Source organism: Pleurodeles waltl, chromosome 5, assembly GCF_031143425.1.
Source record: "Pleurodeles waltl isolate 20211129_DDA chromosome 5, aPleWal1.hap1.20221129, whole genome shotgun sequence".
NCBI classification, from domain to species: Eukaryota; Metazoa; Chordata; class Amphibia; order Caudata; family Salamandridae; genus Pleurodeles; species Pleurodeles waltl.
In genome coordinates this window covers 1,127,851,577-1,127,876,340 of record NC_090444.1, presented here as the reverse complement: position 1 = coordinate 1,127,876,340, position 24,764 = coordinate 1,127,851,577, and the positions used below count along the sequence as shown (strand labels likewise).

General features: G+C 41.2%; 1 protein-coding gene across 3 annotated transcripts in view; it reads right to left on the bottom strand.

Moving 5' to 3' along the window:
- Positions 1-24,764, bottom strand: part of CRIM1 (cysteine rich transmembrane BMP regulator 1) — a 752,848-nt gene that overhangs the window by 445,371 nt on the left and 282,713 nt on the right. For all 3 annotated transcript variants that reach the window (XM_069235322.1, XM_069235323.1, XM_069235324.1), the window contains exon 3: positions 11,411-11,653. In XM_069235322.1, coding sequence (XP_069091423.1) covers positions 11,411-11,653 — 243 coding nt within the window. The remainder of the gene's footprint in view (positions 1-11,410; positions 11,654-24,764) is intronic.

The following is a 24,764-nucleotide window of genomic DNA, read 5'->3' as shown; positions in this document are numbered from 1 at the left end:
CAATGAATGATCGAAGAGGAGCTGAACCTTAGAAGGGCAAACAGGATAAAATGCCTAAATCAGAAATGGGGGAAAACCTGAAGGTGCTGCTTCCAGGACACGTGTTGTGCCCAGAAGCAGCCAACTGACCACCCTCAGAATGGTAGAGGGTAGCAAATAGAAAATACCTTAATTGTAGAGAATCACAATCACAAGTCTAAACCCAATGACCATAACTACAGCAATATGCTGATGATCCAAAAAGATAAAGGGAAAACAGTGGCATAATAAAACTTGAGGTCCTCCTCCATGCAAAGTACATGAAGCCCCCAACCCACCACCATTAGGTTGTTTCACATGAATAGTAAAGAGTCCCATTGTATTACGGGTACGTTTTTCCCTCATTGATCTTGAACATGGTGCATTGAGACCTAGAGATTGGGAACCAGGACAGTCACCATTGTTTAATTGTTCATTCTCATGGGAACTATTGGAACTATCATGAAACGTGGGAAGACACTGGAATGTATCAAGCAATTTACAGAGCTGTTAGTTGCGGTCATGTCACATGGAAGAAGAAATGACTTCACCCAGACCTGGGAAACTTCATTGTTGTTGCAAATTCAATGTGTGTTTTAATTTTCATTAGATATTGTCCTTTTGCATAATATAGACTCATTAAACTAACCAATCAAACTATTTGATTATTTTTCTAATCAGGAAATGGACTCTTAATAGTTGAAGCAGAGCCCTTTTGAATCTTGAACTGTAAACTTGTCACTTGAACCCTTACTGATTTCCATGGCTAGCTTGTGTTCTGCATTTCACTCCTCCCCCCCCTCATGGTGCTTCTACAGACTTTGTTGAAGATTTATTGCTTTGCTAAGGAATCCGAATTGAATGCTGATCCCTGGAGAGATATATATCCAAATGCAATGCTAACTGTCCCCTTGTCTTGTTTTTCAAATTAGAGTTAGCATGTGGACACCTGCCTCTTTTGTTTTGGTTAGTTTAACTAAGACCAAGTTAGACGCTTTTTCAAATTTTTTGGTCTTTTTTTTTTCTTTTTTTTTTTTTACTTTTGCCCGCACATGTTAGCCCACTCCCACACATAATGGGATTTGATTAGAAGTAGGGAGAACCTATGTCCCAATCCCTGTAATCTGAATTTGTGCATTTGAGTTGACTAATGTTTTTGAATGTTGAATTGAAACATGATTTGTTTTGCAAGTGGTTGCTTTATTAATATGTATTATTCTTCTTGAATGCATAATGGTGTTGATGTTGAGTAGATTAAAGTTGTTTCGTAGATTTGGTCAGCCTAGTGTTAATTTATCTTTATGACTTGATTCTTCGCAAGATTTGTGTGACTTTAGCTTTGTGGTTATAAATAAAGTGTTAAAACTTTCCATAGATTAAAGTTTTGTTTGTGGCCACACTGGCCGTGGTGTTTAAATTTGTTGTTTTATTGGTTAAGATTGGAATAATTGTATGTGATTAACCACGCTCCTCACTGGTTCCAAAGATCCTATTGACCTCCAGGAAAAGCGTTTTTGAATCCTAACCAGGAGGAAAAAACATGTTAGCGCCATGCACTGTCTTTTAAGCGGTTCACCGCTACTCCTTATGGGAACCCCACAGTATGGAACACCATCATAAAGAATACATAAAGAATAAAAGGCTGAGGTAATTCTAAGCTGTTCATGAAGCTGAGAACCTATTTAAAGACCACAGTCTAAGATGCATGGGGTGTCTTCGAGCCAGCGCCAGGATCTATCGAGCTGTTGGTTGTGCACTCTTTTTGGACAGAGAGAGCCAAAGTGTGTGGGATATGTTTTTGTACGCAGCAAAAACGTTCACACTAGCACACACTATAGCGAGTAGAATGTGGCAATGGTGTGAGGTTGGGTCACAGTAGCCCACCTTGCTCTGAAGCAGCTCCTAAACCTCCAGCCCACTGGAAAAAAGCCAGTGTGGAAGGCTGGCCAAACTAGCCATGTCTTTTTTGGAAGGTGAACTATACATTTGGTGGTTCCAAAGAGTTGAGTTCTAATGCCAAATAGCCACAAGTATATGGATTGACAGATTTCCACCTACCTACTGAACAGCATGGGTTTTGTAAAACCAGTCACTTTAAAGTCTCCCTTGATTCATTTGGTATTCACCGTCGTCCCCTCCATCACCACCAACTAATGTGGCATGAATGTAAATGTATACTGCGTAAGAAAGCTGCGGAGGAAGCCATAACTCATGTCGCTGTTTTGACAGAAGCTGTTAACTTTAAGCCTCGCGACAAATAGTTCGCACTGCCGAGAAACGCCAGAGAGCAACAACTTAATGGCAGCTGAAGGGTTAGTCTGCGTTATTTATTTGGTGCGTGCTTCGTTTAAACAGGATAAATGACCCCAGCGGAGGAGCCGTTCAGCACCAGCGGAGCCCCGAGTCAAACATATGCACAATTGTGTGCGATTATAATCAACAGGCAGGCGCGCGGCATCGTCCCGCCATTACTGGATGAACATTCCACGAAGATATAAATGCAATAATTTGCCTCAGCAATTTGAAATGCCAGGGGAAAGCGTTTCATTTCAGAATCGACGCCCAGAAGTACAAGAAAAAACATGCAACTGGGAAACGTGCTACAAACCTCTCAGAAAAAAACATAGGTTTTGAATGGTTCCGACTATCATCATTGGGGGGTGACTGGTAACTTTATAAAGAACCTCAAGTGTGTTAGGTCAGCATAATTTACCAAAATGTAACACGATTAGGTGCCATTGGTTGGGCTGGCCGTCTGTAAAGCCATGGTAATTTATGTAACGATATGTGGTTTTGCCATTATTCTTTTGTCGGCTTATATAATAAGGAATTAAGTACCTTGTAGTAACTTCTTCCAAGGACTGGAAAAGTGAAAACATTGCGTTGTAGTGCATTGGTCCACTTGAGAAAGGAAGCATATCACGGTTAGTAAAAATAACCCCAGTATGAATAACCAAAGGCAGTGGTCTGTGTTCATCTCCACGACCAACAGACGGCAACTAGATTTAAAGGACGTGACGAGCCACACGAGCAGCACCATTAGGATCCACCTCTGCATTGTCTGTGTGTAAGTCCGTACCGATGTATTACTTACAGGGATCTTGTAGAAACGGGGGGGGGGGGGGGGGGGAGGGGGGGTAGGGTTGAGCGGGCAACCATGGATCTCCAGTTCTCCAGTGGTAGCTGCTAATCTTTGACAGAAGCAAGGCGTAATGCCTGCTCCAAATTGCAGCAATCAAACCAGTTAGGAATCTTTCAAGCTGAGTTTGGGGAAGGCTGCTTCATCTCACCTCCAGTGCTGGGATTTTAGTATAGGTCAAACTGGGCATTTTAAAAAGCCATAGACTACGAAAAAGCACCTTTGACGTTTTTCAGTACTTTCAGGGTGTCCCAAGAAAGCCTGACACTCCCCCGGAGACTTATAAGTTCGCGCACACAAAATATTTTTCAGCAAACAGTGGTAAAATATTGCATTTTTCAGCACAATTTTTATTTAAAGTGTGAAAAGCTACATTCAATATAATCATTAGAAAATGCAAACGTGTGGACTGTCCATTACCAAAACATATTTAACTATGCTTCTATATTTCAATTTCTTCTAATTTTCCATCCTGTCCCTATCAAGAAGATTCTCTACTGCATATTTTGACTGATTCTCCCTGGAAAGATCATGATGAGAAAATTAAAAAACTATGCAAAGCCAACAGGTCTCGCCTATCCAGGACTCATTAGCTTTGCCAAAGTATTTTAGCCATGGTGTACACCAGTGTGGCGGCTGTTCAGGATTGCTAAAAGCTAGTGGCATAGAGTGGCCTGGAGTGCCGTAGAGTGGAATGGCGTGTAGTGACATACAATGACAAGGTGATGTGGAGTGGGGTTTAATACAGTGGAGTGGCGCAGAATGTTGGGAGTTTCGTAGAATGGTGTGACGTGTCGTAGAATGGTGTGGAGGGAGTGGTGTGGTGTGGAGGGAGTGGAGTAGCATGGCGTAGAGTTGTGTGGAGGGAGCAGAGTGTTGTAGAATGGAGGGGAGGGACATGGAGGGAGTAGAGTTGCGTGTCGTAGTGGAGTAAAGTAATGTGGAGTGGCGCAGAGGGAGTTTCATACAGTGGAGTAGAGTATCACAGTGTAGAGTGGAGCTCCAGAGTGAGGTAGACTGTTGCAGAGTGGAGCTGCAGAGTGAAGTAGTGTGTCAGAGTGGTGTGGCATAGACTGGAGTAGTGTGTCATAACAGGGTGGCATAGCGTGTTGTGGCAGGAGAAGTGTGTTTTGAATAGAGTGTTGTGGAGGGAGTAGTGTCGTAGAGGTAGTACAATGGAGTAGAGTGTTGCAGAGTAGATTGTCGTAGAGTGGCGAGGCAGAGTAAAGTGGAGATTCATGGCACAGAGTGTCAGAGTAGAGTGGCATCAAGTGGAGTGGTATAGAGCTCAGAGGCATAGACTATTGTGGAGTGGCATAATGTAGAGTGGAGTGGAATGGAGTGGCAGAGTGTAGTAGCGTGGAGTTGCATAGAGCGTCATAGCGTGGACTGGCATAGAGCATTGTGGAGTAGACTGGAGTAAAGTGGAGCAGTGTTTCAGAATGGAGTAAAGTGGAGTAAAATGTCAGAGTGGAGTAATAAAGTGGACTAGAGCATCATAGAGTGGAGGGGTGCATAGTGTTTTAGAGTGGAGTTATGTATCGTAGAGTGAAGTGGAGTGGCATAGCATAAAGTGGAGTGAAGTATCAGAATTAAGTGGCATAGAGTATAGTAGGGTGTATTAGAATTGTGGCGTAGCATACAGTGGAGGGGTGTAGAATGGTGTGTCGAGCAGTGTAGCGTGGAGCAGCATAGATTGGAGTGGCATGTCAAAGTGCAGTGGAGTATCATAGGGTGGGGTGCCTGAGAGTGGAGTTTCGTAGAGTGGCATGGAGTGAAATGGTGTAGAGCGCAGTGACGTGGAATGTCAGAGTGGAGAAGTGTGTCATGGAGTAGTGTGTTGTGGAGTGTCGCAGAGTGGATTAAGGTGGCACGGCGTGGAGAGGAGTGGAGTGGTGAAGAATGGAATAGTGTGGAGTAGGCATGGTGTGGTAGCGTGCTACCATTATAGACAACACAATTTCTATTGAAATGACCATTACATTTGCACAAACATACAGTTTTAACTGATGAAAGTATTCAGTGCACAAAGTTCATGTGTGGAAATGTCATGAGGTAGTGTATTGATTTGTTTTGATCATATTTGTTTCCACCACACTTCAAAATTACAAAAAATGCTTCTTTTGTGCTTTCCTAATTCTGATATATTCTGAAATACTTGTACAGTTCATTTACAGATATTTAAACTTTGTTGGGTGCTAAAAAATGGCTTTCCTTTCACGGCACGATTGTCACATAATTCCTGTTACTTTGAAGTCAAAGAAAGAAAGGTAAACACCAAGCTCCCTCAGAAGACAGAGCGTGACATCTGACCTCAGTCTTTGAATGCACAAGAAATATGACGAGATAATGACAAGTTTCAAAGGCCTGTTTACAGAAAGCGAGCACTCGTGGAAGAATACATTAAATAGGCCATGCTTCATAGAAGGGACAAACTCAAGCTGGACGGCCTAAAACAGATGACGCCAGCAAATAAAAATCAAACAACTGAGTTACAGAACACAAAGCTAATGGTAAGCAAGAGTTGGAATGAATTCCCAGGAAAGGTCCCCAAGAATTTGTTCACAAACCAGGCAGCTGCGCTGTCTGGTAGGCTTTTACCTAAAAATGACTTACGTTGCTATCTCTAATACTACAGCACACCTAGACAGGATTTACAGTGTCATACAGCTGTGCTATAACAGGTTCCAGAGTGTGTAAATTTTGACAAATTGCAGATTACAGAATCATACCAATTAAGGATTCCAACAGCAGCAGTTATCAAAATTCATCTTAAATATATAAAATTAGAAGTCCAATATTTTTTTCCCAGAATATGTTTGTGAAAGTGTACTTTTTGTACCAATACACTTACATTTTTAAAACTAAACTATGTTCTCTAAACTAGAACATATCATTTTCAAACCACAAAGAAAATGTTATCCTATAATATCCACTTAATCTTTAGTGACTTTATTTATGCCCATGTACATTTTCTACCAAATACACTTAACTTTTTAAAACTAAGCTCAATTCCCTAAACTAGAATGCATCATTTTTAAAACACAAATAAAGCAATTTTATCCTAAAATATCAGATTTATCTTTAGCAAATGACTATATTCGGTGCCCAACTTCACTTCATCAAATACGTAGATGTGCTATCACCACTCATGGGTAGAATTTGCAGGGAATAACCATGAGTCACCATCTCAAGCCATGAATGCCCTTAATATTCCAATAATTAGTGCTTATTTTTAACCTGTTAACATTTCCTCCCACTTGCCTTCCCTTTATTATTGATGCTCTGCACTTTTAGCCACAAAGTAAGACACACTAGTGAAGCTGAAGAAGTGTGATCGGGTAGTAGCAGGGTGTGTAGTAGGGATATAACGTCAGCGAGCAGCATCGGCATTCACAAAAAATAAAAGACTGCTAGGAGATTGTTTTAAATCAGAAAAATGTACTTAATACTAGGTACAGCATTACGATGATACTCGAAGTGCTACTCAATACTAAACATTGAACATCGTTCGTGAGACAGGACTAAACTAAATTCTCTGTGAGACAACTACTAGGATTGGTCCTCTTTATATAAATAGGTTATAATATTACCAATAAAAATAGGAAAAACAATATCTTCCTTGCTCAGCTACTGAGGTTCCTGTATACCCTAGCAAGACCCACAAAAGTGATCCTAAGCGAAGACTCACCTTACCAAGCTTATGCCACTATGATGAAAAGCACAATAATGGTTTAACATTCATCCTATATACCTAGCATTTATCGTAGAAGATATTGGCTTGCTTCCTCTGCCTCCCTCTGCGTTCTTTGCAGTCCTTCGGCTGCTGCCTTACTGTGCCGTAGGGGCGCCCACACCCCGTTTACATCCGGATACCCTTGGCTTTTAACAACCCACCTAGATGCCATTACTGAATTATGGGGTCTCAGTCAGTTTTCAAGATGACAAACTATTGCCATAGCGTAACTAATTGCTGTAATCATGCTAACTGTGCCTAAAGGAGGTGTCCATCAAGGACGCTGAGAGTCTTTCAAGACAAGATAGTGAATATTTCCTTGCACAGCTGAAAAAGTTTACATTTGTGCAATAACTGCAGGTCATCTCCTTCCTTTTTCGTGATCTCAGTCTGTGGCACCTATGAAACAAGGTGAGTAGCATTGAAAGCATGCTTGAAAAGTGGCATCATTTTTAGCACTGCTCATTTTTACGTAACGGTTGGGGGACCTACTTGTCGGTTCATTTTGTTACTCACAGGTAACTATAGGTTTCTTGCATTAATAAACATTTAAGATTTCGACTAACCCGGTTGCGTAGTTTCTTTGTCAGGCTGACGAGCTACAAATAGTTAAAAATGAAGAAGAACCATGTAGGGAGCGAACAAAGGGAGGGGAACAGGCGCTGTGTGCAAGGAGTGAGGGCAAAACAGCTTAGCGGGTTGGAAGCACTCTACTCTGGGTGTAATCTTCTCAGATAGTCCTATATCCATGTTTAAAACAGGTTATACTGTTACATGGTAATGCTGATATACAAACAAGTCCACTACACGTGTCTTTCTTCCAATTATCAAAATACAGTAAAAGTCTAGTGGTCATCCACAGGAAGCTAAAAGATAAATAGTGGCCACTTTTCAATATGGCTCTAAAAGAACTATAAAGAATATTGTTAAGCCTCAACTATCAGTTAAAGTAATTGCCCGCAACTTTCAATACTATTTCCAATGAGAACACAGTGCATGCCATTATCATGTCTGCAAGACAAACCCTTTACCAATGCTGCTTGTATGGCCTCAGATTGGAGCCTAAGCTGTAGCACAAATGTGCACAGTTAAAAAAAATTATAATAATCAATGGCAATGCCAAAAGGTCTGATTTTCAATGACTGCTGTATGTTAATGTGAAGTGTTAGAGGTAGACAGAATGGGAGGGGATATGCATTTGTGTGGAAGGAAAGAACTTAGGATAATATTGCTAAAGGTGATAAGTTCAGGTGACATTTGCCAAGCCAAGACCTAGAAATCCAAGTAGGTTAATGAATGAGCTGCTCCCATCTGTGCTGCTGCCAGAAAAAACCCCATAAATTATCAAGTTATCTAAGACACTTTAATAGCATTAAATGACATATATGTATCCATGAAAGTTCCAGTTCGGGTCACTGGATAAATAAACGAGAACGATCACAGCTGTGTGGAGAGCAAGCACTTTATTTTTGTGGAAGCACAGAACTTCTGCCCAATCAAAACATGTATTCCTGGCTCCCAACATTCAGGCGGAGCCAAAACCCTGCTCCTGATGATTCTCACATAATTGTCTGGTGACAGCTGTGCTGTCAAGCGAGACCATAAAAAGCCTTTCCTCTGGCAGGGATTGAACTTCCTTTATTAACAGCAGAGTGGATGGCCCTTTGCTTAGTTCATTGTTCTTTGGCTATACAAGCTCCTTTTTGCTCTTGGTACTATATGGGGGACCCTGAAACATCATTTCTCCCTCACATGCAATCCAGTATTGTGATGCAAGCATCTGCCAGGTCATATCCAGAAGGCACAGAGGTAACACTGTCAAGAGCACAGAGAGCCCATCTTCGAAATTACCTGCACTAGCCACTTGGGAATCTATATTAACCTCTCAACCTGAAGTTGCACCGGCTCAAAGGGGCCTCTGTCGCACTGGTTGCCCATGCTGGGACCATTTCTCCTCCTCACCACCTCTTACTACTGTACAATAGTGTATGTCCATTCTGGACCTTACTGTAGGTGCGTAGGGTAGTTCAGGGAGGCAGTTTCACCTACCAGACTATGCCAAAACGTAAGATGCTCATTGTGCCTCTCTGCATGCCACTTTGATTAGGCATTCTGCATTCTTAGTGTCTAGAGTGGCTGTAAATCGGTCTCTTAGCGCTGTACATTATATCTAAACAAACAATGCAAATCTACGTTTTAAACGGGACATACGTGTGCTTGCCAAGACTTGAAGACAAATTTCTCCAGAGTGGCATACAACCAAAAGGGGAGTCCTTCCAATTTTACCCACAAAGACATTCTTGGCTTGATCTAACATCCATCACACTGGACCAGTGAGACTCAAGAGGATCCAGTCACCCATTAATTCATGGAAGACTCTCCTACCAAAAAATTCAGTTCAGAGACATATTGTCAGAAAACCCTTACCAAACCCTCAGTTTGTGTAACCCACTGGACTGCTGATTCTCTAACACACTCCTGTCTCCCAGCAAAGCACACCGAGGCTGTAGCTAGTGCCATTTAAGCTTTATCCAAAACTCTGCCTCTTTCCTTAACATCACTCTGGCCAACACCAACTGACTCGAGGGCTTCATTCAGGTAAATTACCGGAAGCCATCTGTTTAACCACATAGATGTTGTTCAGATTTTATCTATGTAAATACATTACTTCCACATGATACAGGGCCTTCATCTGTAAGTAAAAAGGAACACAATAATTCACAGCTAAGAAATAAACTCTAATACTTGCTATTTTGGTGGTAACTGCTCATATTAAAACAAAACAATATGCAAGCGGGGGCACCTAATTTTCTCGCACAATTCCTGTTACTGTGGCTGAGTTCTGGGCTCATGGATTAGTCAAACACTACCCATAGCTCAACACACTGAAGCCTCATCTCAAAATATACATTCAAGCAGATAATTTAAGGAGTCCTTGGTGGATTACTGATGAATTACATTTTTTAAAGCAGATCATTTATAGTGGCAACATCCCACATGTTCTTTCTATGTATTTCATAATTCATGTCGCACCCTAAACTAGTTCGGAAAATAAAAAAATAAAAAACTCCTGTTCTTTGCTATCACCAGTTACATCTTTTCCAGAAACCATCCTGCAAATGGTAAAATGAATCACTATACCTCGCTGGAACTTTTATGAGCCCTCACAAATTATTGGCCGCCTTGACGAAATTATCCAGGGCAAAGCTCCTCCATAGTGCAAGAGCTCCCAGATTTGCAAGGAGTTCTGAATTCTGATGGCCAGGCCACAGCACTGGAAGCAGTTTCAGTTGCTGACAATAACTTAGAACAGTCAACTCTCCAGATTTCCACACATTTTTAATAGACATTCTACTTGAGGGCATTCATCTATGGACATTTTATGGATTTTAGGGGCACTGGGCCAACCATATCTTGGGGTCCACGGTTCCCAACAGTTTTGAATTTATGATCCAATTTCTGCTCTTCCGTGCCCTCTCTGCCCGGGTCACTGGCAGTGCACAGGCACAGTTATCCATATTCTAAATGTGTTGACATCTAATATTCAGGAATAGTGAGATGTGTTTTTTCAATATTGTAGCACAGCAGCTGCTCACCGATATTACTGAAAATAATCAGTGAAATCTTCCCATTTCTCATTGAGGTTCTGTTTTGAGCTAAAAACTTTTTTATGGGTGTTGCATGAAACACTATTTTGTTGCACAGGGTCTGTAATAGACTCTCACACGTCACCTACATTCAAATTAAATTAATGGAAAACAGTGTTTAAAACAAAATGTGTAAGAATTATTCAAGGTCATCGGGCACCACTTTGCAGAACGAGCTGGCTCTATCAGGAGGCCCCCTGAAAGGCTGGGGCCCTGGGCCAGAGCCCAATTTGCCCAAGCCTTAAAACGTCTCTGCCTTCATCGGCGACAGCAAGAGTTCCAAAGCGCATTTAAGAAAATACTGATGCTATTAATTCATTCAGGGTCGAGGGGATAGAGGAAGCATCTATTCGAATGAATGTGAAAACGTGGACAAATAATACGGCCTATTTACATCACTTGGACTGAACAGTCAACCTTAATCTTACGGTCCCCACAGCAGGGCACGTGCATTTTTATCAGAGACTATTACATTTCAATCTTGTGGTTTTTTCAGCACACAACGTTCACATATTTTTCTCTAACAGAATGATAAATCTTGCTTCTTAATACATTTGTCTGATTATTAGGTGCACCAATACACAAAACAGCGGCATTTAAAGAGGTTTTTTTGTTTAACAGATTGCTAAACAGCATGAGAAATAAACCACCGACTGGCAGAAAATGAGGCATATAAGGTGATACAACATCAAACAGGCATTCTTGCTGTGCTATCTTATTGGGTATTGTCAACATGCAACGTCAGAACGGACTACAGCCAGGAAATGGGATCTGGAGTTTTAGCAGCAACGTTTATTTTCAGATTTCAAAATACCTTAACTGCCTGCCAAGAGGTAGACGCTGAAAATAAAAAGCAATGGGCTAGCCTACCTGGTTTACATTCATAGAGGTCGCAACATTCCCCCGGCTTCCCCGAGGCCTTGGACACCAAGATGTTCAAGTAGCCCGGTTGGCACACCTTGCGGAGGCATCCGGCTGGGTTGCACACACAGCGGCTCGGCAGGGGGCAGCACTCGCCAGGAGGGGCATAACCTTCTATCAAGATAGAATCTTCCGGACACAGGGGAGAGAACTGGACCTCACAGCGGGCTTTGGAGCAGTCAGGCTTCTCTTCTGAAAAAGAGAGAGACATTAAAAGTCACTTTATAAGTGGAATGTTGTAATGACTGAAAGCCACTTTTTAAACCGGAGAGTAAGAATTGAATTAAGTGATAAATAAGGCAACTTCTCTCTATGCATTTATGTTTTGTTATTTTCATCTGCTCTTATACATATTTACTTTCGATCATGTTATCACTATTTATCCATTTTTCCTGTGTACTGTGAAAAAAAGAATGTAACTAATATGCTTATAGATGTGTGCTTGCACTAGGTCTGTTAGGTTTCAGCACTACAATCAGGCACATTTAACAATACACTTAAGCGAAAACATTACTGTACAAACATGCATATGTATGTATTTAAGGAAACCGTGTCCCTTTTTTTTTTTGGGCGAGTGCACAAAAGCTTTGACCTGTTATAAGTATTGTGGGCTTTCAACCGCACCCATCACTTTCATTCATTTGTAGGCTTGCCTTTAAAAAAATCACTTGATGTCATTCCTAAATGCTTTATGTTTGTCCCATCTTGGGGCGGTTTTGTTACCGCCTTGCAGACTGACCCGTTACATGGATTATTGCACGACTGGCGATATACTTCAGCGTGGGCTAACTACTTTCTTTTGGCTGCGCTCCATGGCTCTCACAGCGCAAACTCTATTGGCGGTATTTGGAGCGCTGCTCACATTGTTTACACTGTTGCCTAATAAGAGCCATTTTATTTTTGCTTTTGGCTTTTATTCGCGTGATCTGTAGGTTACTGGATTATCATCTTGGATAATGTATCGTAAATATTTATGTATTTGATTTTTTTTTTCTTATTATTAGCGCCAGCACTTCCAGGCACATCAGAAAGCATTTTCTTTCCGGGTCCTTAGGTGCGTAGAAAGCATCGTCACCTATCATGCCAGGGAAAGCTTTAGGTGGGTGTCACTGTGACCAGTGTGGAAAATTAGGTTACTGTGGAGTCAAAAGCGAGGGGTAGGGAAGGTGGACAAAACAAGAGGTCACCAGGACACACAGCAGAGACCTCAAGTGACTTCATAGTCGAGATTTGACCCAAAGGTGGAAATACAAAACTGTTCTCTCTCCAAAAAGAACATTAATCAGAGTTATTTAAAATGTTTTACATTATATGCACTCTGATCTGCTTAGTGCATGTTCTTTGCGGCAGCCATATTAACCCTCTGCACGGTTATGACTCTAAGCTTCCATTAGACAAAAGTACGTTCTCTCTCCAGAAAAAAAAACATTAATCGCCAGAGTTATTTTAACATTTTTACATTGTATACACTTTGTGATTTGCATAGTACATGTTCTTTGCAGCAGGCACATTAACCCTCTGCGCTATCCTATGATGACTCCAAGCTTCCACTGGACAAAAGTACATTCCATCTCCAGAAAGAACATTAATCACCAGAGGTATTTTGACATTTTTACATTAGATGCACTCTAAGCAGAAAAATGACACAAATGGGAAAAAACTGCTTTAACAGTGAGCTGAAGAGGCCGGGAGTGGCTGGACATGGAATATATAGGCCCGATATAGCTTTAAAATGATATTGCCTCAGTATTTAGTACGTTAACATTTATACGCAGCAGACTTGTTCTGGCATAGCGTTTTAAAGCTATTTTCTGCTTTGAAGATGCTTGTATTTTTTGGGCCTCCAGGAATAATGAGTTATTTGTTTGAGCGCAATATTACAAATTTACTGAACTCCTTAATATATACCTTTGAAATTTGTGCACTGCGGCCGCTTCCAAACTCTGTGCAGGCAACCAACCCCAGCTCATGAGCTGCAGTTCGTGATGAAAACAGTCAGTTAAGGAGCTGAAATGCTGTCTTTGCCGTCTTTTTACTATGATACACTACTATTCAAGAGGTCATTGCAACTGTCAGTGGCGGCCCGTCCTTTAGGGCGGAGGGGCCACGCCGCCCCCCCTTTTGCCCCTCATAAAGTGTCTGTCAGGCTGAACAAAGGTCAGCCTGGCAGACACTCTCCATGTTCAGCTCAGGCAGCCAGGAATGAGACATGAGCGATTTGCGCAGACTCCTGGCTGCATGAGCTGAACTTTGCTGGGCTGAGGAGATCACAGCTCCTATGGGCGTGACCTCCTTGGCTCAGCAAAGGTGCCTCGAGGCCCTCCCCTGGGTGACGAGGAAAGCGTCACCAATTGACACTCTCCCTGGGTGCTTCAGTTTAAGCCGTGAAGCGCCCAGGGCGAGTGTCAATGAGTGACACTTCGTCACAGAGTGGGGTGGGGTCAGCAGTCTCACTGACCCCATCCCACTCTGTGACGAGGCTGGGACTGCTGCCTTCCCTCAGCAGTCCCAACCCTCCTGGAGGCTGAAGGTAAGTGTGTGTGTGTGTGTGTGATGTTTTAAATTGAATGTTTGGTGCGTGCATGCATGTTTGAATGGTATGAGTGTTGTTAATGGATGTGCGTGCGTGCGTGTGTGAAAGAATGAGTGTGTGTGATCTTTTAAAATGAATGTTTGGGGCGTGCGTGCATGTTTGAATGGTAAGAGTGTTGTTAATGGATGTGCGTGCATGTCTGTGTGAAAGAATGAGTGTATGTGTGTGTGTGTGTGTGTGTGTGTATGTGTGTGTGTGTGTGTGTGTGTCCCGCCCTCCCCCCTCCCTCCTAAAACTGCCGGCCGCCACTGGCAACTGTAATATCTTTAAGTTAGAAACCAGCCCTTGGAGAGCTATTCATAGAGTTATCCAGCTCTCTAGTTCAAAACGTGATTCATTCATTTAGCTTATGTTTCTGCTTTGCATTCTGGTACTTGTCGTTTTATTTTGATAATATAATATGAGCTGCAAATCCAAAGCAGAAACCTGACTAGATGAACGACACACGTTTGAGTCTGTGAAACTTGAGCTGTGTGTGCGTGCATTTATAAAACTAACCTTGATAGCTTACAGTTGATTATGCTATACAATGGTCAATCGTTAATAACTAATATTTCAGTTCAAGACTAACTGATGATCATTAATATCATGTGAGATGGCCCTTCTAAAGCGGGCAAAAAATCATGGGTGTTTTGTTCGACTCCCCAGACTGCAGTGAAGGGACAGTGATCCAATTAGCATGCATTCTTGGAGTACAATTATTTATTCATTGCCTCGCATGCAATGTCGCCTGTACCAGCTGCCAAGTAAATATGTTTTGCACCTGGGAGTAGTTTGTGTTTTAAGGGCATTGTTTAAAAATATATTCAAGTATGCCTACTAGCCCTTTAGCAATATGCAGGGCCAACGGAATTATGTGGCAGAAAGGTCCAAAATATTGCGGCAGGCTTGACCAATTGATGTGGCAAAAAATAGTCCAGTTATGCACTTACAATGCCAATAGATCGAACCCAAGTAAATTGGGACCTATTGCATTGTAAATGCTTGTTTTTAACTCACCATGGCACCAACCTGGGCTGTGCATCTACAAACACAATGAACGTGTAGTTATTACCGCCTACCCGGTCAGTAACTCAAAAGAAGGTCTCCTTTATGTATTTCTTTTTTTAAATAAAAATACCGACAGGAGAAAAGATTGATTCTCTTTTGAGTTTATGTGCAAAATAATCATCATGAACAGCAAATTGTGAGGCTTTTGGTAAACAAAGACCCTGGACTAGGCACTAAATATATAACAGCAGAAAAGAAAGAAAAACAATCACAAAAGTGTGGGGCTTAGGGCTATTGAGTCTTTTTATCTTGAGAAAAAATATATTTTATTTCCTATAAAATAATATGGGAGTCCTAAATCATGCTAAGCTGCCTTTTTTCAAACTCTGATCTGACTGTTTGATTTTCCTGCACCAATCACAAGGTATTTCATGAGAAATGTGAATTCACTGGTCTTCAATATTTTGGTCAATTTAACAGCACAAGAAAAACTGCAAACTCTAGGGTAACACCACCATTATCACACTATGCTCAGCAAATGTTTTGATTTGCAAAAGGAATAAAACAGAAATGTGTGTTTACATTACAAAGGTACCACATGTCTTCATGTATGTCTAATGAAGTTAGAGCTATGCTCTGAAATGTTGCTGGTTAGATCCTGCAATACAAAGCCATTTCAGTTTATACTGGAGAATGCATGGCAACGCCACATGATCTTTCATGATCGAGATATATATATACACATACACACACACACACACACACACACACACACACACAGAGAGATAGGAATGTTCACTTAAAAACAAAGTTGGGACATTTCATGAGTGATGTAATATGTGAGGTCATAAGCAGCGCATGATGGGGGCAGGAGTTATAAATGGGTAAAGATTTAGCTTTCTGCCAAATTTGCTATAATTACGCTCAGGATTCTTTTTACTGTATCGAGGTTTCCTAAAGAAAAGTGAATGGAGCACCCATTTTGCGACCGCCCCTTTTTCTCAGCCCCACTTAAAGGATCATCCTTAAACTTCCGCCCCACCAGAAAAAAACAGGAGCAGAGGTGGCTGAGACATTTTTTAGGAAAGTTTTGTGAAGATTTGCCAAATGACTAATCTTCGTTACTAGAACAGCAAAAAAATCCCCAAAAAACATCTTCTATTGAGATGTGATCCTTTGACTAATACAATATATTATATATACACTCTATATTTAGCCTTACCATTATCTGAAATGCGTGTGTGTGTGTGTGTGTATATATATATATTTTTTTTTTCCTTAACATATTTTTATATGCGGACTAAGTCACCAATCCTAAAATGGCTGCTGCTACATCTTTGTTAATGTGGAGGTAGCCAATCAGATCTTTTCTCTAGATCTGTTGGGTCCTCAAATCCTCTGCAGCATGAAATATACATACGTTGTGAACCTTTTTCCCCCAAAAAACTATGGAACTTATTTCGACCACATCAATAAATGCACGCTCTGAACCAAGACCTACCTTTTTGCCAAACTTGGTGTAATTTTGTTTAGCCATTTCGGCTGTATTGTTGTTCAATTTTCCTATGGAACATTCCCTTGTGGTAAAATACGTCTTGGGACATTCCCTGCCCATTTTCTCAGCCAATGCTTGAAAGATCACTCCGAAACTTTCCAGGAAGGAGCTGAGATAGATTAACTTTTTTTCGGGTGTTTTGGGAAGATGGGTCAGACAATACTAAAATTATTAACAACCAAAAAAAACCACACATAATAAAGCATCTTCTTGGTAAAGGATGTGTGGTAAAGGCATGCGTGGAAAGTACTGCTTGTTAAAGGATGTTAATCACTGAGATGCAAAGTGAAATGATAGTCAGGAAGATGGACCCTCAGTTAATGAAACCTCTGAAGAAGTCATTGAACATGCTCTTATCTAGTACTTTAAAAAGCGCTGGGTTCGGCAGATGATTTTCAAGCATGTAGAGCAGTCCCTGGGGCCCTGTTATCAATTTATCAGAAGTTTAATATTAAGTCAGGTCACCTACCCTTGCCTTTGACCGGACCTTGTTTATGTACTAAGCCCTAGAGCAGGCGCACTATGAACCAAGGACTTCCACAATGAGATGCCACATGTATATGATTTCATGAGAGTCTTCGAAGAGGAAACCCTCTTTAACACAACAGCTACAGGAGCTATGAAGGGACTGCCCAGCGTTAGCCACCTATCTAGAACTTTTAAACCCCAAAGAGGCTTTCTTAAAAAAAAATGTAAAAAAAAAAAAAACACGTAAGATGATAATAAACTGAGTTTTGATTGACTCTTAGAAATGACACAATATCGGTGCTGGCCCAGGCAGATGCTTCTCTATCCAGGTTATATTTGCAGGACTTCTAGACCATCAACCCTTCTACATGTGAATACCTGCGACCTTCAGATTGGCTCTCTGCTAGCTGGAGGGATCCTTTGTCAGAGAAAGCTTTTAGAGATTAGGTGACCGGATTGACCATATAGACACATGAAAGGAATCAGCTGTTTGAGAAACATATGATAATGTTGCATGCAGATGATATTTGCATTGTAGCTGCAAGTGCCTGCAGAGCCTCACTAATGGGACAACTGACTGGAGCTCCTGCTATCCGATGGGGCGCATCACGGAGAGCTGGATCCTCTCCCACTCAAGATTCGGAATTTGAAATGGGGCCCATTTCAGATACATTCTGGACGAACGTCCGTCCGCTCTGATTGTTCACTGGGAGAAGGGATCTGACTTAGTAACACTCATCTGTCTAAGAATGCCTTGGCTAGAAGGATATTTTAATATAATATACCTCCCTGTGTAATGATACGTGGCGCGTTGAACGTCGTTCCCTTACGTCTGTGCGTTGCTTCAAAGCATTAGTACAAGACTGGGAGCAACGGTATTCATTATTTCATTAATCTCACAGGAGACCAAGGACATCCCAGAGAGCCTCTTAAGCCGTGTCTCTTCCGAGGCTAGACACGATTTTGGCGCGCCTGTGGACAGGTAAACAAATCCCGCGTCACGACAGCAGGTTGCAGAGTTCTTTAGTTTCCTGCGTCGCAAACAGGGGCAGAAGTAACCAAAACCCTTTTAGAAACATCCATTTTCCTATGTTTTTTTTTATTTTATTTTTTTACAGTACTACTGTCATTTCCATGCAGTCAGCACCAATGATCTATTCTGCTCAAAAGACGGGAAACACTGGTCCTTAAATCATACTTATAAGAGCAGCGAAAACAAAGCCATAACTTAGTGCCCTTAAATGTTGGCTGATGGCTTAGTAGTGTGAAAAAGAATAGCACGTAAGACTACAATAAAAAGATTTACAGTAATTACCATCCATGCCGTGTGCCCTTACATCACTGACAGGATTCAAGCGCAGAGAATCGGTCCATCAGGCAGGTGACACACAATTACTTAGTGGGATTCTATAATAATTACAGATGCCGTTTCCATAACTACTGTTTAGCTTCTGTCTTAAATGGCAACTTCATGCATGACACTCTTCCTAATGACAACGCTCGACTATTAAATTAACATTTCGGATTCCTTTATACATTTTTTTTAATTCAAAGGCTTGCAGATATACAACACAGCATTGAGCACTCCTCCCCCTCAGACTGTACCGTATAAGCCTTCACCAGTTTAACCTTCATTGCATATAAAAAAAGGGGGAGGGATGTCTTCATTTCGAACGACACAGGGCACAGGCATTACATGTTAGGTTTAGTCTATAGTATCCCAGGAGAGCAAACAGCAAAGTCCGTCTCCCCCGGGGTGTCTTCGTGCAAATGGCACTGACCACACGATTAGTGGCAAGGGAGGCCAAGACAACAACATTTATTCAATTAGGTGAACAGTTAAGTATTTTGGTTACTCCATCACCACGAAGGTAGGCAAAGTTTACAGCCACCCACCCACTCACCACCTGAATAATGTCGCCAAGAGTATGAAGGTGGGCTGGGTGAATGAAAAGGAATGCCACAATAGGACAGGCTTTGTAGTTCTAGAGTCAGGCATTAGTTTGGTAAAAATGGAATTAAGAGCGATCGTATCCACCCCCTTTGGGTGATTGGGGGAACACGTGGGAGGGAAAGCAAGTTTGGGGCTCTGAAGCAGACCAAATGTATTTCACTTGGGGATGCTTGGTGGGTGTGAGAGAGAGTGGGGAATGGGGAAAGCTGTGAATGGAACATGATGCTGTGGGGAATGGGGAGTTGGCTGGGGGGGGGGGGCATTTCTTCATAAAGTGCCCTTTTGTGCTACAAATGGTTTGTGGTATAGTGTTTTTTTGAACGATGTACAGAATCTCAGGTACAATCATGTTTAGCAATGGAGCAAATACTTGTGCGTCTTGTCTGCATGATTCTGTTGCTGATAAGAGGGGTGAGTTGTTTAGTGCCATGTTCCAAACACTGAACCACTGTACTTGCTAGCTAGCAGGGGCATAGCTTGCTCAGTAAGATTGGGGTGAGCTTCATATTTCCCGACAATCAGCCTGGCATAGAATGCTAAATATACTAATCTGGAAGGAATCATTCCTGAACTTGCTGGACGACAAATTCATGGTTTGACAAAATTGCCTTGGCAATCAAGCAACTACACGCAGAAGAGCTGTGGCAATAGACCTCACCGCATAAATCATTTAAACAACTAAGAAATAAGCAAATCAAACAGATATTGCGAAGTAAGGACAAATACAAGTTCAGATCTCGTTCCCACTCATGAATGACTATCAGCACGTACAAGGCGCCGACAGCACAGACATAACTGGGAGAAACACTAAATACATTTCTAAAAATAAAAAGGTGCTACACTCCTCACTGGACACGGTCCAAAAATGGCTCAAACCCTCACAAAACGGGAAATACAGGCCATGTGCATGCTATCAAGAAGACTTCTTACGCCTTCTATGCTTAAGCCCTGCACTATCACCCTGGTGTAACCCGTACCTCAAAAATATGTTAATCTCAAACAGCATCAGATCCGGTCAACAAGCTATCCTATTTTGCCTCAAAGGACACCTCAGCACATGACATGTGTAGCAAAATTCATATTAAAAGCGGAACTCCTGTTAAAGCATGCGCTAACAAACTAGGAAAGATGAGGGAGCTATTCAGCTCATGAACAACTTTTTTTTAATGCTACTCTCACGCACAGCCTAGATGCAGAACATTATGGACAGCACAGAGTTTGAGAGGACAGTTCATGTAATCACCCCTGTGATGAAACTGACATCCTTATTTAAGTGGGCTGCCAATATCTCAGCAAGGTGCCATTGTTTTTACTATATGTGAGTTAGAAACCCTCCAGGTTGTTTCTGGCTTACTAATTTTACCATTTAATGCAGTTTGCTGTCTGCAACGATCTTTATTATTTATGCAATAGAGGTATATAAAAAAAATGCATTATACGGTTAGCCGGGCACATGAGGGGTTTCAGAGCCAGTGGAAAGGGAGAGCAGTGTGGATTGGTAGGGGCAGTGAGAGAAACAATATTTTGTAAAATAATTAACTTTTTTTTGGGCTTTCAAAACAGCTGAAAGAGTGTGTGTGTTTTTGTCAATGTGTGTGTGCATAAACCCCAGGTGAAATCCATCAGACACCTCACCATACCCGATTGAAAGCACCTGTACCCAACTATTCATCAGAAAATACATTTATTAGCGAGGTGTAACAGCCCCAAACACTCCTTGCTAGCTGGGCTCCTCAAATCTGACTCTGACCTTCCCAAAGCCATCCTATACGCAGTCATACACCTACCACTGGAAATGGAGAAACATTACTCTGGGACCCCAAAAGTTGGCGGTCAAGTTGTGGACGATGAAACAAGGTGGACTTGTGAAAAACAGACTGACAGCCAGCCTGCACATTTATTTAGTTTAAACTTCTGCTGCAAATAAGGTGGCAGTAAAGACAACTGTGACAAATAATTCACTATAAGCAGGGCCAATGGAATTATGCAACAGGAGAGGGCAAAATTAGGCAGCAGGGTTGAGTAAATTATGTGGTAATACAAGGCAAATTACACAACATAATGTAGCACATTTTGGTAGTAGTATTACTTCATTATTTCATTGTTTAAACTTGGTAATCCTGTTTGGGCATTGGCTGCACCTTATTAGTACTAGATTAATACCCAAATATTGCACTAAGCAACAAAAAGGTGACAATTCCAGGACGGCAAAGGGCCTTTCAATACGCAACAACACATTTCGCTGCATTTTTAGTTACTTTTGAACCGTATGTGCTAGAAACAATTTTTTTGTTAAAATCTGCAGATTACGCAGCAGATGATGATCATGTGGCAAATGCGGCAAATCTATAAATACGTGAAAATTGAGCAGCTGCACAACTGCATAATTCCAGTGTCCCTGATCATAGGACGCATTCTAAAATATCTTATGGCGTAATGGCATAGGCTGCAGAGATCTGTGTGCCAAGCAATTTTCCAGGCATAATTATAGTAAAATAACTGATGGTTAATGTACTTGGGGAGTTCTTTGTTTAGTTACAATTTTGACTCATCGTAACATATTAAAGAGGGTTAATATGTCTGCTGCAAAGGTCAACATGTGACACGCAGATCAGAGATTTGTATTTTAAGTAAATTAGCTCAATGATTTATGAACTTGCTTCAAGAAGCTGCATGCAAACTGCAAAGCATAAGTTTAGAATCTTTTCATTTTTTCACCTCAATCTTCCATTATTCTTCGGTTGCTAAACCAGGGATTGTTTGGCTGGTAATAAATTCTTATTAGTACAGACAATTCTAACCACAGTGTTACTTTTTAAATCCTGACTTTGGGCCTGATTTAGATCTTGGTGGAGGGGAATGCTCTGTCACAAATGTGACCGATAAACTACCCACCATATTACGATCCCATTATATCCTATGGAGCTTGTAATATGGTGGATGGGATATCCGTCACGTTTGTGACAGAGTATTCCATCCACCGAGATCTAAATCTGGCCCTTTATGTTTCTCCGGACCAAGCCTTCTTTAAATAAAAATACCTACCCTTATTGTGTTATGCTACAAATCTTACACTGATTTACATCCTTGTATGATTCATTGTCTCTATTAAGCATTTTTACATTATAAATTAGTTTGAACATGGCTATAAAAGAAATTAAGTGAACTGATTAGTGCTATCTAATCATCATTAGTGCAATGAGTCAAAATGATACATGTGACAATCTTAAAGTGTATGCATGTCTCTGAAACATAGGGGGAATGAACAAAGTCAAAAACTGCCCTAAAATCACAGTTTCTCTTGAGCACTTGTGAAGTTATAAGACAGTGTCCCTTTGGTTTTCTCCATTGCTTTGGCATCTAGATGTAAAACTCCTGATATAAACCAACTGAGATGAGACTCCAACAAAAGGCAGGTGGCATTTTTGACGGGCCCAGATGGAAATGACAATAAGAACCCCCTGCCCCCATCTCTACAAGATGCTGCACCGAATGTAAAGCACACAAACTAGGAACATATTGGATCCCTTTAATTTTCTGCACTGAGCACACCTCAGCAAGGAAATCAGATCAACTCACCCCAATTTTGAGAGACCTTAAACGTTATAATCAGCTTCAAAATGCCATACATCACATACACACCCCTATATCTTTGCCAGGCAACCTGTGTGAAAACAAAACTCTATACCTTTGTAGGAGAAAGCAGCAGGGGAGACAAATCAAGCCATGTAACTTGGAAGCCCTAAAGTCAAGAAATCCAGCCAAGTGACTTAGGAGTTCTCAAGTTGTACTCCTAGGAATATTGCACCACCTACTGGAAGATGTTAAACAACTCAGAAATCCAAACTTTATGAAAAGACCAAAACACCATCATTTCTGACTATTGTTAAATACCCAATGTTTCCAGATCCTTTCCCTCTTTATGACCGGAATTTGCTCTTCATAAGTGCAGAATCTTTTGTCCACCTTTTTCTCATGAGGTGCGGCACTGTGCACCTGGTTTGGTCAGAGCTATACAAATATCTTTACTAAATAAATATAAAACACTTACTACCATCATTTACCTAACTTCATAGCACTTTCAATGTTCACAGATAGTTGTCCTTTAGCACAGTAATAATAATGCGATTTTTTTCAGTATTAAAGAATGTGTGGATGTGAGAAGGTCCCAATTTAAATTTCAGTCGCACAATTTTGTCAAGTTGGAAAACTCTGCAATTCATGAAGAGATGCTGTTTTTTCAAACTTCAGCCTAGGCTGAAAATCTTTCAAGAACATTTTTTTTACAACTGCATGTTTCCGAAAAACCAAAATCTGCCAGAGAATTCTCCTTCAAAATGCATTTCTTCTCTGCAAAACCTTTCTTTGCCTATACTGCATCTTCACACACCCTTAATTCAAACTCTTGTCTCTTTGCTCAATAACAAACACTGGACATCATCTCCTTTCAGATATGGTCCTAGAATATTTCTCCATCACAGAAGAAAACAAAATGAGTAGATTTGTCCAGTGCTAAACTAAAATACCAGATTCCAGTAAAAATAAGTGACCACTTTTTGAGTTATCAACTGTTTGTTCACGAACCAACACCAGGTAACTGAACTAGTGCAAGAGGTAAGGAAGGTAAAACGTGTTAAGTTAACATGATGTGGTGGCCTGGAGCAAAAGGTCCAGTACCCTAGACAGTGCAGCCGACACAAAAGTAGAACTTACTTTCACTAAACCACCTTGCCTTAACAAAACGGCCACACTTCATCTCAGATCTTATTGTTGGGTTCAAGGCATATGTCAGAAGAGGGTAACATTTCTTGTGTGCAAATCGAAGAATAATGCCATGGTCAGAATGCAGATACCTACAGATTAACCCTTGAGTAGAAAGGTCACCCTTAAGTCAAAATCCTTGTACTGGACCACACCTCTACAATTTCTTCTCTTTCCTAACAGACAGTGGACTTCCAAATACTATGCCATGGGTTGTTGAATTGCAGTGACATACATTCTTTTCCTACCCTGCTATGCAAAATAACTTATGTACAAATAAGTCTTAGGAAACAGTTATGCTCCCCATGGGGAAGAAGATTAAGAATATGTTGGGACCAAGGAAAGTGAAGAGTGTGAAAAAAGAATTGGTTCCCATGTATGCAATGTGACGTCGGCAGCCTCTACTAGATGAACAATATTCATTTTTTTCCATTTGTACTCCAGTGTCACTCTGCATTTGGTCTTTTACAAGTCACAGTGGTCATATTAAAACAATTAGCAAGAATCCTGAATTTTACAAGCTGATTTTTCCACTCTTGTTTGCCAACTTTTATTATCTACCGAGATTCTTTACACTGGAAGGGACAGAGTTCAGATTATGTCTGTGTGGCTCCGGGCTCTGGTTTGCTCGGTTTCGAGTGTCTCTGTCAACTTACTCTTTCTCTGAAAGGATCTTGGTTTGACTCAATGAACCCAGGTTTAAATCATGGTCTGTTCACTTAGACTTCAATCCTCAAGAGATCCAGAAAAAAAGTACCAATGAATTGGGTAACAATAGAAATCCAGCATCTGTCAATATGGCCATGAGCAGCCCACCCCTACCCCCTGGGTGGGAAAGAGGGTTACATGTGTTCACATCTATACCTGTACTTTAACAGCACACTGTAGTGCAAGGTACCAGCCGGTGCTTTAAATGGGCCGGTACTGTCCGGTACGGAGGAGTACCTGCACTTCTTTAATTTGAAAGGGACAGTACCTGCAC